The following is a 13,456-nucleotide window of genomic DNA, read 5'->3' as shown; positions in this document are numbered from 1 at the left end:
AGCCATGGCCACTGAGCCTGCGCGTCTAGAGCCTGTGCTCTGCGACGGGAGAGGCCACAACAGTGAGAGGCCTGCGTACCGCAAAAAAAAAAAAAAATCCCCAATGTTTTCATTGCCCTTAAAACACCCCTATAGCTATGTGACTGTGAAGTCAAGAATAACTCTAGAAACCTAATACGTTGATTCTTGCCCAGTGCTCTTTCCAACATGCAATAGCATGTCTTCAAATATGGCATATTAAAATGTTATTACAAATGATAACTTTATGATGGGTCATCATCATGGGCCACTCTGATTGCATTTTCTTTGGTTACACAAATCATTTTGCAGGTTGCTGTGTTGTTTAGCATCCCTTTCCCTTTTAAGAAGAGGCCCATTGTACAATGTGTGTATTGTTTCTTTGTCACTTTTCTGGCTTCATTAGCTTTAACTACAAAGTCTATCAGCGTGTCATTGTGGCAAATGCCATTGGCTTGCACAAATCCTTCACTTTCTACTTGGCCTCCTAAATGCTTGATAGATCTGTGTTATGCTATTAAATGGGTCACTGTCTTTTAACCTGGGTTCCCTTTTCTTTTCAGACCTTGAATTCAGTCACCCCTCGACTACAAGCTGAGGACTGCAGTATAGCTTGCCTGCCAAGGAACCATGACAAGAACCGTTTCATGGACATGCTGCCACCTGACAGATGTCTGCCCTTTTTAATTACAATTGATGGGGAGAGTAGTAACTACATCAATGCTGCTCTTATGGACGTAAGAGACTGCTCTCTTTGTTAGTGTAAAGTGTCATGAAAAGCTGCAAAATTGATGAACACTGGCTAGTTCTCTTTTCAAGAAAATTTAAATGGCCTAAAAGGGAAAATTGGAAACTTTCATTGAAGTATGAATTTTTTTTGGAGAATGATTTTGAATTTCCCTTACAGTGATTCTTAGGCACTATAAATTTTAGACTTGACTATAAGTTTGGCACTTGGTTGTCAATTATTATAAAATTTCTGTACAAGAAATATCTACAGGTGATAGTTTTTATCCTAATTATTTTCAGGAAAGAGAATCATGCTTATCTATTTCGAAGTTTTAAAATCACAGAATGCCATATTCTACTGAAATTGTGTTAGTTTGGAAATTTTTATCTCTGACATTTAATGTTCCAATAATTTATAACTAACTTGTTATATTGGTTATTAATTAATAGAGACTAGATATAAATAACTAAGGAAGGCATGGAAGATATCACATTAACACATCGATCATAATGAAGGAACTCTCTTACCCCACCCCGGTCTTTACACTGTAGATGGTAGAGCATGTACTCAGCATGTTAGCATCCCATAGACAGAACAATACGGAAAGAGAATTTAAAATTAGTCTTTGGCCACCTTGTTTTGCTTACCTTGGGAAGAAGTAAGAGGGGTTTCAAGTTCAGAATCCTTTTAGTTTATCACCTTCATTCATAAGCATCTCTAGTTTTTGCCCTTTAGGCTATGGAACTGTAGTAAGGAGAAATCAGAAGTCAGGGTTCACTCCTGGGTGACTAATAATGAAGCTTTCTAAGTAATTGCTCCTATTGTGTTTCCAAAATTAGCTTCTGATAGTAGAGAATTAGAAAAGCCCACATTCCATTCTAACTTTCACCCAGGTGCTTTGATCTTTTTTATTCTACAGCGCAGAACAGTTTAAAGGCAAGCTCAATAGAAAGATGCCACTCTGGGCTTCCCTGGTGGCGCAGTGGTTGAGAATCCGCCTGCCGATGCAGGGGTCACGGGTTCGTGCCCCGGTCCGGGAAGATCCCACATGCCGCGGAGCACCTAAGCCCGTGAGCCATGGCCGCTGGGCCTGCGCGTCCGGAGCCTGTGCTCCGCAACGGGAAAAAAAGATGCCACTCTTGCTGTGACCAGAGTCTTGCCTAGTCATTACTCATATCTCCTGAACTCACACTGGATCCCCGTTGTACTTTTTCTTCCAATTTTAATTGTCTGGAAAGGCAAACATACTAAATACAGAGAAAACACACAGAACTTTTTGTTTCTGAGCCAGTTTAGATTTGGATGAAAAAAGGCCGTGTGAAAAAGGGAAAAAGAAGATATTTGGAAAGTATTGATGAGGCATGTGTTTGAGGCATTTTTTGTCTTTGGCATTTCTTTCAAATTTTTTCCTAATTTTCAGATTGTTTTCTCGTCAATAGGAAGACTGAAGCTTGTATTCTACCTGTTCTTATTCTCTGTTTAATTCCCTGTGATTCAACACAGATACATTTTGTAGTTGAAACTGCCCTGTGGATTTAGTAGTGTGGTTAGGGCTTCAGAAATTTCGGTTGGGTTTGGCTAATAAGAGAGGGCTCACTGGTCAACACTCCCCACCTTCCCCTGCCCTCTACCCCCATCGTAAGGGTCATATACCCTGCGCCATGCCTGTGAAGAATTAGGAGGTAAGGCCAAGGATCCTGTGATTTCAAAGCCTTAGATGTGCTCTTGCACTTAGAGAGGAAGGGAAAAGGAGATCTTCAGGCTTCTCCCACATCTGCTCATCTATCTCCCCTCCCCTGTGACTCAAAAAAGGAATAAAAGGCTTTTAGCCTTCTTTGACTTACTTTCCCATGGAGCAGACGTTTAATTGGAAAGGAAGCCTACTTCTTTCTTCTGATCCTTTCCCATGAGCTTTCATACCCTCTTTAGGAGGGTACTCACCCCAACTGTGGGTGTGACTTTGTGAGGTCTTAAGGTCATGTAGAAGCAGCCGGTGAATTACCGTCTCCTCAGATTTATCCTGAAGTCTTCCATGGAGTGAAATATGGTTAGCAGCATTTCCCAAATGGTGATAGGATCTATGAAGTTTAAAGGTCAATTTCTACACTGGTTTAAGACACTTGAAGGACTTAATAAAGAGTAGTATGATACAAATGAGTTAGGAGATCACTGACAATTTTTATCAGCATTAAAGAAATCCATCTCAGGCAACTGTCTAGTTATATTTTTACAAATCATTGGTTTAGTTCATAGAAATATATATTTCTTTTTTAGTGCAGATCATTAGTCTGTAGAATGACAGATTGGCTGGCCAGATGAGCCTGTCCTCTTCTTCTGGAAAGAGATAATGTGCTGTGTCCCAATCAAGGAGCATTTGGTAAACAGGGAGACATTCCCTCTTATGTGGGCCCAGGAAATGCATTGGTTTTACTCTTTGGCACTTGAAAAATCTTAAATGACTGAAACCATCATTCTGATCATTGATATACATTAGAAATGCCCAGAAAACTATGGAAAGTGGATTCCCTACAAGATGTGTTGATAATATCGATATAATATAAAAGCACATGAGTTTGAGGCACGCGTGGTTTTTCTTATTTGGAGTAGAGGAGAGCCAAACAGTTCCATTCACAGCTGATAGCAGATAGACATAGATAGATACACAGAGACACACACACATGCCAGGGAATTTTATGCCTTTAACCTCTTAGACTTTGGAAGACTGAAACAGCCCAACAGGTACCTCACAAAGGATGTTAGCCTCAAGAAGTTTTTTCTTTTTCTTTTTTTTTTTTTTTTTTTTTTTTGTATTTGTGCTATATTTACTTTTATCAACAAAATAAAACAAATTCTTGGCTTAAATTACTGCTGAGGCATCAAAGTCATACAACAGATTGACTGATTACTAGTTGCAGTATATTGCAGTGGTCCAAGTCTGTTATTCCGTGGCTTAAGCAGCAGGCTGGCTCCATCTCCATATGAAGCTGTTGTGTCTTACTGGCCCTACATTGGAGTGTACTGAATCTGTTTGTACAACTAATTATTCATTTGAAGTTCTTATGTTTCCCCATCTACCTTGTTTTTTCACAGAGCTACAGGCAACCAGCTGCTTTCATCGTCACACAGTACCCTCTGCCAAACACTGTGAAAGACTTCTGGAGATTAGTGTATGATTATGGCTGTACCTCCATTGTGATGTTAAATGAAGTCGACTTGTCCCAGGTTAATGGTTATAGGTTGCTTTTGTGTACTTACACACAACTTAATAAGGTAGTAATAAAATGGTAAAAATCTGCTTTATACTAGCCTATTTAGAAAAAATAATGCTCATTTTCTTTTTCTTTCAAAACATTCATCATCTAGGGCTGCCCTCAGTACTGGCCAGAAGAAGGGATGCTACGATATGGCCCTATCCAAGTGGAATGTATGTCTTGTTCAATGGACTGTGATGTGATAAACCGGATTTTTAGGATATGCAATCTAACAAGAGTAAGTTATTAATGATTTTAACTGAGCTGATCCAGAACCAGGTGACCATAATCATGATGGGGTATATTTCCATTCAGACAAAAGACAGAGTAAAATTAATAAGCATTATATAATCATTCCCAAAGCTAGTAATCACCTTATGCCTTAGCACTAGAATAAAAATGCATTCTAAAAACAGGAAAGCAGAAATGCTGGAAGCTAGGTTTCCTGGTCAGTTACTAGCCTATTGTATTCTATATGGAAATCTAAATTCAGATTCCTAGGTTCAAGTGAGTTTGATTGTCTCTGCCTGGCCCCTGAGTATAAGTAGACTTATCTCGAGGTTGACTGCATGTTTTATTAGCATTGATAATCCAACCCAGAAGAGGCATGCAATTGAAAAATAAGAATATAATACTGATGACAGGAGGAAGTGATATGTCAGACTAGCCATTTTAGAAGGGTTTCACGTCACTATTCCAGTTCTGCTTATAAGAGAGGGCCCCAGGCATGAAGGAAAAGGTAAATCACAGCCATCACTGATTCTCCTCCTACAGCTCATCTACAATTTCATCTTTCTAAATGTCCCAGCATCTGGCTTTGCACAGATCTATAGCTAGATCCAGTGCTGCTACCACTGTGCCTTTTCCCAGCAGCTAAGTAGCAACTGTGTCCTTCAGAAGCCTTTCTTTCCTTGACACTTCATATGTTTTGCCATCAGTGACAAATTGTGTGGGATCTCTCCTTCAAAAAAAACAAAAATTACTAATAAAAACTGTTTAGATTATGTAACCACATAGCAAGCAGAATTTGAAAAGAAAACAGTAGTTACTTCCATGGAATTATGGTCTTTTTAAAGAGCTAGGTTACTCTTTTTTAGAGCAGCAATTCTATGTATGTGTCTTGTTTTAAGTGTGTGATTAGAATTGTCATGTTTCAGTGTTTCTCACATCAAAATGGCTATATGTGTTTCTGGTTAATAAGTCTATATGTGTATAAGTAGAGAAGAAATTCATATCCAATTCTATTGCTCATTTCAGTGGAGAAAAAAAGGGTAACTTCAATCATGTCATAATATTCATGCATATCTTAGATGTTAATTTAAAGGAATCTCATTATGTCTGCACATCTGTTACATTATGGTTCTAGTAATATTTTAGCTGAGAAACCATAACTGCTAAAGTAAGAAAGTAAGACCTGTCTGTTAATTGAGCTGTTTATATGAAAAATATTCTAGGAACAGGAACTGAAATTTGTGTTACATTTTTTTTTGGTCAGCATATTTATCTTCCTCTATATTTGGTATTCTGGTCCTTATTAGTGCGTGATTTTTCTTTCTGTTCCCATTCTCATTATTTAATATCAGTCACCTCACTAAATATTTAGTATGTGCCAACTAGAGGTTGGGTGTTATACTAGATAGTTCCTTGTCCTACCAAAAGATGCATGAGCCCTTGCCATGTGAAGCTGCAGATCTGATGCCTTATGATATGGTCACTTGTGCATTACAAATTCTTCCTTACATTTTCATATGAAGGTTTAAGGTCTTGATTCATTTATTCAACAATACTGTTCTTTGAAAAGTATTTTGCTAGGTTCTAGGGATACGGATTTTAAGGAAAAAAGAGATTTTCTTGTCCTTAAAGAATTTGTATTTTATCAGGGAAGACAAACATTAAACAACTTATATAATTTACAAATCAATGAAATTTTACAGAGAAAAAGTACAAAATACAGAGGATTTGGGTGATCTGACATAGCTGGGTGATCAAAGAAGACTTCTTTGAGGTAGTGATATTTAAGTCAAAATTAGAAAAATTTGTAGGCGCTCTTTGGGCATGGGATATCCAGCTACCTTGGTTTACACAGGACAGGGAGGTTTCCTAGAACACATGAATTTCAGTGTAAAGACCAGAAAAGTCCAAGGCAAGCCCAAGACAAGTTGATCACTCTGTTTGGGACTGAGAAAAGCAAGCAAGAAGGAGATGTTCAAGGCGAAGGGGAGAGTATGTGCAAAGTTCCCAAGGCAAGAAATGACTTGATAAATAGATTAAGAGAAGGCCAATGTGTCTAGAACTTGAATAGGTTGTTCGAATAAAGGGAAGTTAGAGAAAGAGGTGGAGCCTTATCATATCGGTATTTTTAAGCAATTTGGGTTTTATGCTAAGATCATTCGGAAGCCATTAAATCAGGAAGTGACAAGATCATATTTGCATTTAAAAATAATCATGATGCCTTAGGTAAGAATGGTTTGAAAGGAGATCAAAGTTTGTTCAGGGAGATCAACTAAGAAGTGATTATTATGATCTGTGATTGAGAGTGCAATGATGTCAGTGGCAATACAGAGGAGGTGAATTTGAAAGTTATTTAAGAAGTATAAACATAGGAATTGATTATTGGCTATGGAGCATGAGGGAGAAGTTTGTATAACAGATAATTCTCATGTAACTTAGAATGTTTCTGCACTGGTATGTACATATTTTGGACTTGCATCAGCTAGATTCAATCCATTGTAAGTGTCATTTATGTCGTGGTGTAAATTGATATGAACCTTTTACTTTTTAGTAAAAATTCTAGCCCCAACTTATTTACATAAAAACACTTTTCCCTCTGCAGCCACAGGAAGGTTATCTGATGGTGCAGCAGTTTCAGTATCTAGGGTGGGCTTCTCATCGAGAAGTGCCTGGCTCCAAACGGTCATTTTTGAAGCTGATACTGCAGGTGGAAAAATGGCAGGAGGAATGCGAGGATGGGGAGGGCCGAACGATCATCCACTGCCTGTGAGTGTGGCGGCTTGGCTTGGCCATTTGGGGGGCCTTGGTGGTCATTTCCTCATTAGCCTTCACGTTTTCTGTGTTAAAGAGTAACCAACCATCTTACAGACCTTGACTAGATATTCTTTTGAAACAATCTTCCTGTTTCTTGATTCTATAATTCACTACTAACTTCAACTTTTGTATTTTTAAAATTGACTATTATACAGTTATTATATAGTTTAAACTCTTTTGAACACTACTCTGAGTAACTTTTCTGATTTACACTGTGTACAAATCTATCAAAATCTCAAAGTATCTAGGTTGCAGCCATCTATGCCTATAACATGTCCCTAAGTATAAGCTACTGAGTTAATGTCATCCTCAAGTATCTTTCCTTTCTGCTCTCTACACATACATGCACACATGTGAAGCAAAATTAAAACACAAAGGGAAAAAATTTAAAGATAATGTTTTCTTTTCCCAAACATAAGATTGTGTGGCCTATGGTCACCAAAAGCTTCAATCTAAAATGCCTTTGCTTTCTTTGCTTTTAGAAATGGTGGTGGGCGAAGTGGCATGTTCTGTGCTATAGGCATCGTTGTTGAAATGGTGAAACGGCAAAATGTTGTCGATGTGTTCCATGCAGTCAAGACGCTAAGGAACAGCAAGCCAAACATGGTGGAAGCCCCGGTGAGTCACAGTCTTGTACGCAGAAGGGAGGGTAGAGATTAGTCAATCATATACCTACTTGTTGATTTGACTTGATACACACATAGTGAATCATATGTATAAATGTGTCTGTGTGGGGACTTTCCTGCCTAATTGATGAATTGACAAGTATCCCTCTTTACCCACATAAACGTAATCACATATTGCCTAAACTGCTAATGATGAAGAAAACTACTTTCATTTAACTTGGGAAATGTATAGGATTTTTGCTTGTTTCTTTTGAGCAATAAATATTTGAGCAGTAAAATTTGGTAAATGGTTCTATAATAAGAAAATCCTGCTATCTAGGTTTTATTCTGGTTTATTTTTATTTCTTAAACAATATTGAGTTAACTGGTAAAACATTTTGAGGGATATACTCATAGGTTGCATCTAGCACTTTTTATATCAGTTTTTTTTTGTTTGTTTCTTTGTTTTTTTAATTTATTTTTGGCTGTGTTGGGTCTTCGTTGCTGTGCACGGGCTTTTTCTAGTTGCAGCAAGTGGGAGCTATTCTTCATCACAATGCGTGGGCTTCTCATTGCAGTGGCTTCTCTTGTTGCGGAGCACAGACTCTAGGCGCGCAGGCTTCAGTAGCCGCAGCATGCGGGCTCGGTAGTTGTGGCTCGCAGGCTCTAGAGCACAGGCTCAGTCGTTGTGGTGCACGGGCTTAGTTGCTCTACGGCATATGGGATCTTCCCGGGCCAGGGATCAAACCCGTGACCCCTGCATTGGCAGGCAGATTCTCAACCACTGCACCACCAGGGAAGCCCTGCATCTAGCACTTTAGACACCCAGTGTTTTTAAAGGGCAAATGAAATTTATTTTAGTCATTATCTATAATTCTTCATTGCTGGTCAAATTATAATTTTTTAAACTGTCGCCATTGACAGTTTTCAGCTTTACCAATTTTAAAACGTAGTCCATGTGATATTATTTGAATTAGCCAGGGCTCACAAAATCACAACACAGATTACAAATTAAGAGCAGGGAGGTAGGTGTATGTAGGGGCTCATCTGGTTGAAGCTGTATGAAGAGGAAGAAAGTTAAACTTCTCTAGCACATTCGACTTCTAAAGTGATGGCTGTGGGTTACACACATGTGCATGGTAGGATAAGGTCGGGCAGCTGTGTAAGTTTATGCTCACAGAAAAGTAAACCAGAAAAACCAAGACATCATTGTTGCTTGCCCTACATTTATCAAGATGATCAGATAACAAAAGTGAGCAATTCAATAAACCTTTAAAGTATTTTCACCACTTCCTGCTCATGGATCGTTCACACAAGAGGTGCATTGCTTCCTGAGACAAAATCTGAAGAGTTACATTTATACTGTTTCACTTTGAAGAACGGTCACAGACTTCTTCCCCTTCTACAAGTCCTCAAAGCCCTTCTACTCCAGCTCATACCTTAGGTATTGCTGTTGTCCCGATAAGATGATATTGGCTTTGACTGGGGTGTTGGCAATCGACCTGGAGGAAGGGGAGGGATAGATTTGAGGGATTTTTGAGGTAGAACTCTGAGGTCTTTTTACAAAATGGGCGAGTAATGGTTAGGTCTTTAAGCTCTCTGCTGTCTGAAGAGTTTTTAATGTAAACTCTGCCTCTATCTCTCAGATCAAGTCTTCCAAAATCGTCAATAAGATCACTTCTGGCCGCAGCATTCACATCATATTTCCAAATTTAACTCTGATTTCTCACTGTTCCTTAAAAAAAACAAGTCTATGATTAAACTCTGTTCTGTTCTAGAACCTTCTTAAAAGTTACTATTTACCTTTACATTCATGTCCCATGAATCCTGACTAAACACCCAATTTGTGTTTAATCAAGGTTAATGATTAGTTCAGTGTGCTGTTGAATCGAACTGATGAGTTTGGTAAGAAAATTTAGAGAGTAAACCAAATTGCTAGAGACTGATTAAAGAGATGTAACAGTTCCCAAGCACTTTTTGGTTCTTGACATGCATTTGCCACAGTGGTAGGCTAATTTAAATCACACCTACTTAATAATTAAGGTAGGATTGATAAAGACCTCTTGGGGAAAGTTTTTATTTCCCTCATTTATTGCTGGAGACGCCTGGAAGTTCTCTTCTGAAATAATATGTGTTTTAGATTGTTCTCTAATTCAGCCTGAATTTTACCCACTTGGACTGAATTGGGAAGATTTTAATACATATTGCAAGTAATAATTTGTAATGCAGTCTGAATTTTTCTAAATTCTTCATACTGGAGCGACACACAGATGGACTGAGACGAAACGCAGTTTTAACTCAAAAATTTTTGTCAACCAAGTTGTCTTAAGTAAATAAAGGCAGAAGAAATAAATTTTTCTGGTAAAAGTAAGCTCAAAAAAATTTAAGAACCACTAACCATTTTTGAAAAATTTACTTAAAATTCTCTGATAGACCGAAAACTGTGTCAAAAATTAAGAATTTGGATGTTTTCATATGTAAGTCAAATCGTTATGCCATACACCTTAAACATACAGTGCTGTATGTCAATTATATCTCAATAAAACTGGAAGAAGAAATTAAGAATGTTGAATTGTTGAGTGGCAGTCTGAAATGACTGGCTTTTTAAATACCACCAAGGAAAATATCTGAAGTGAGGAGAAAAATATTCGCATGTTCACTCTAGGATTATTTATAGTAAAGAAAAAAATAAATGCAATATTACAGTCAATCCACATATTAGACTTTTATGAAGTATTAAAAGAGGTGTTAAATAACATAAGAAAAGGATACATAACAATGCTAAACAACAGAAAATAAAATATAAAGTTATATCCCCAAACATAGATAAGCAATTAATATTTATTCTAAAATAATTATTATTTCAACCATGCATAAAAATGGACTGAATTAACACTAAGGTAGTATTTTAAAACAGTTGTTTCTGATAACAGATTTATAGAAACTGTTTCTGATTATCTTTTTCTATATTTGGAAATTTTTCTGTACTGATCAGGTATTACTATTATAATCAGATAATACTGAAGATTTTTTTAATTTGATATAAAATATGAGGCAAAGACAACATATCTTTTTACATCAAGTTCCTTTTTCTTAAACAGCAATCATTAGACTCAAATGTAAAATATGCATGCCTAGATGTTAAACTTGCATATAGAAAAAAAATCCGTAACTCTTGAAAAATCTAAATTGAATGCAGGTATTCATTTGATAGCTATTATTCTCCATTCTTCTCCTTTTTCTTAACTTTGCTCCACCCATTTGTTTTAACATCTTTCAGGAGCAGTACCGTTTCTGCTACGACGTAGCTTTGGAGTACCTGGAGTCATCTTAGTTGGGGGAGACTTCAAAGTGCATCCAAGCAGAGCCCATTCATCTGTTGAGCCAGCAGCTGTTGTACGTGTCACACCTGTGCAGAAAGATTTTAATGTGGGGGGTGGGAGGCTTTTACATTTGAGAGGTAAAAGTATTTTTCTTATGAAGTTGTGTATCTTAATAAAAAGGACTCAGTTTCTATTACTGTTTGAAAGCATCAACATTTCGTGCCACATAAATTTTATTTAATAGGAAGCAGATTCAAATGAGAACTTCTCAGTGTTTGTCCAGTGAACATGCAGCCTTTTCTCTCCTGGCTTTGGTAGAGCAGCCACCACGTGTTGCATGAATTAATACTTTCTATGTGGCATTTTTCTCCCTTTTTCAGATAAAAGATGTTAAATTTTTCAAGGAAGAAGAAAGAAAAGCTGTGCAAATTCATAGGAAAGTTCATTTTTTAATATGTTTCAAGTGTAGCAGATCTCTATATAAATATATAAATATATATAACTGGCTTATTTTCCTTTAATGTGCAATGATGGCTGGATCATTTAAAGTTCTTTTTAGAAAACAACATAAGCCAAAGACTCAAGTGTAAATATGTCTATATGGAGAAAGCACATTATATTTATTGGTTACTTACATTCCTTTTTTGATGGCTAAACTACTACCACCACACAATCATTTTTTTTTTTCTGAAGAAAGCTTTTTCTTTCACTAAAATCAACTGTAAACAATTTTTGTAGATTATTTTTTGTATGTTTAGTGTAAGTAGAGGATAAACTTTTTATTCATAAACCAGGAAGCAATGTTCTTTATAGTGAATCTCTTGTGTACATGCTTGTGAATTAAATTTATGTAAAACACCTTGGCAATTGGGTCTTTTAATGTAGGACCAAATTTAAACATTTTGCTGAAAATATATAATTTTCCACGATTTCCTTAGGTCAGTAATGGTTTGGTGATCATGTATGAGAATTGCACACGTTCAAAGGCCTTGCTGATGACTTGCGTCATGTTGAACATAACCTTTAAGCATAATTTAAATTTTAAAGGAATTGGTCTTTTCAGCCTATGACCACGCACTGGTCAAGAAATCAAGATGGTAACATTTATGCTTTCAGGGTCAAGTGTTAGCAAACTGTAAACTGTCAAGGTGATCCAGTGTTTCTTTTGATGTGTACATGCACAAGCTTTGGGTTCTGAGCATAGGAAGTGTGAACAAATCGATGCCAGAATCCTGTTTTGTGCGTCATCGTGGGATTCTCAAGTAAACCTTTCTAAATGTGGTCTTGTACACATGCTCCGTGTAGCTGTAACTTCATATCATCAGCTTGCAGTTTGTTCTTGACTAAAGCATTCCGGTATCCTCTTTCTAGATTGCCAGTTCATGACATGGTGCTTATGAAGATTTAATTAAAGTAAGAGTGAAATAAAATTTTTATAATTACAACAGTTATTGTTTGCACATCATTTTCTCCCCTTAATTTTCATACCTTCACTCCCAAATAAATACCTTATTCTCATTGATACAAGTAGACCACATAAAATCTATTAAAAGTAAAACTTGGGACTTCCCTGGCCATCCAGTGGTTAAGACTCCACGCTTCCCCTGCAGGGGGTGCGGGTTCAATCCCTGGTGGGGGAACTAAGAGCCTACATGCTGTGTGGCACAGCCAAAACAAAAAACAAAAAACTGATGTCCAAGCAGTAATTTCTTTCACTTTTGTTCTTTAAATTGAATTTCAAAAACTCCAAATGAGTGGAAAGAAGAAAAGTCCAGGGGATTGAGATTGATTTTTTTTTTTGAGTTACTATATTTATATGTTACTATCCCTTTATATACATTTCCTTATTTCTTCCTTATAACAAACTTGACAGATAGTAATTGTCACCCCTATTTTACCAATGATAAAATTGAAGCTGAGAAGGTAAATGATTTGTCAACAGATTTAAATCTGAGTCTGATTTAGCAGCTCACTCTCTTCCAGTAAACACACTACTTCCCTGATGGCATGGCAAGGGAAATTTGGCACTTCATTCTTGTTGTTCCTCATTAATTGATTTTCTCATAAAGTATTATCTTTATGGGTATCTTCAAACTTCCACTTGCTGTGTACATTATTAGAACATTTAAAAAAAAAAAAAAAAAAGATTGCATTACCCAGTAATGTTCATGATGTTAATTGAAGGATTCTGCTTTGCAGTATGACCCTGATTTCATTTCTATTCACAGGATTAAACCCACACGTAACCAAAATCACCATGAATACCGCTGACCACAAAACTCAGAGGTCCGTGTGGCCTCCAAAATTCAAGCAAAGAACAAAAAGAGTCCTCTTTCTCTCTAACAGAAAATAAAAATATCATGCTTGCTTTGTTCAGGCACCACCACAGAGGCCAGTGCATCTGGAGACAGCTGTACTGGGGGAGAAGGGTGGGATGCAAAATCTGTTTTTCTTAATACTCGTATTCAAAAATTCATACTTTAT

The 13,456-nt window shown here is 37.0% G+C and overlaps 1 protein-coding gene across 17 annotated transcripts in view; it reads left to right on the top strand.

Annotated features, from left to right (window-relative positions):
• Positions 1-12,419, top strand: part of PTPRK (protein tyrosine phosphatase receptor type K) — a 583,718-nt gene extending 571,299 nt beyond the window's left edge. For 16 of the 17 annotated variants that reach the window (XM_067010720.1, XM_067010722.1, XM_067010719.1 and 13 more), the window contains 6 exons: positions 582-755; positions 3,839-3,970; positions 4,112-4,237; positions 6,833-6,996; positions 7,527-7,662; positions 10,930-12,419. In XM_067010720.1, the coding sequence (XP_066866821.1) occupies positions 582-755; positions 3,839-3,970; positions 4,112-4,237; positions 6,833-6,996; positions 7,527-7,662; positions 10,930-10,983 (786 nt within the window). In that variant the 3' untranslated portion in view covers positions 10,984-12,419. The remainder of the gene's footprint in view (positions 1-581; positions 756-3,838; positions 3,971-4,111; positions 4,238-6,832; positions 6,997-7,526; positions 7,663-10,929) is intronic. The other variant, XM_067010732.1, reaches the window with a different exon arrangement.
• Positions 12,420-13,456: the final 1,037 nt, after the last annotated feature.

The sequence above is a fragment of the Kogia breviceps genome, chromosome 13, assembly GCF_026419965.1.
Source record: "Kogia breviceps isolate mKogBre1 chromosome 13, mKogBre1 haplotype 1, whole genome shotgun sequence".
NCBI classification, from domain to species: Eukaryota; Metazoa; Chordata; class Mammalia; order Artiodactyla; family Physeteridae; genus Kogia; species Kogia breviceps.
The sequence above is the reverse complement of the archived record's forward strand: the minus strand, read 5'-3'. Positions and strand labels throughout refer to the sequence as shown.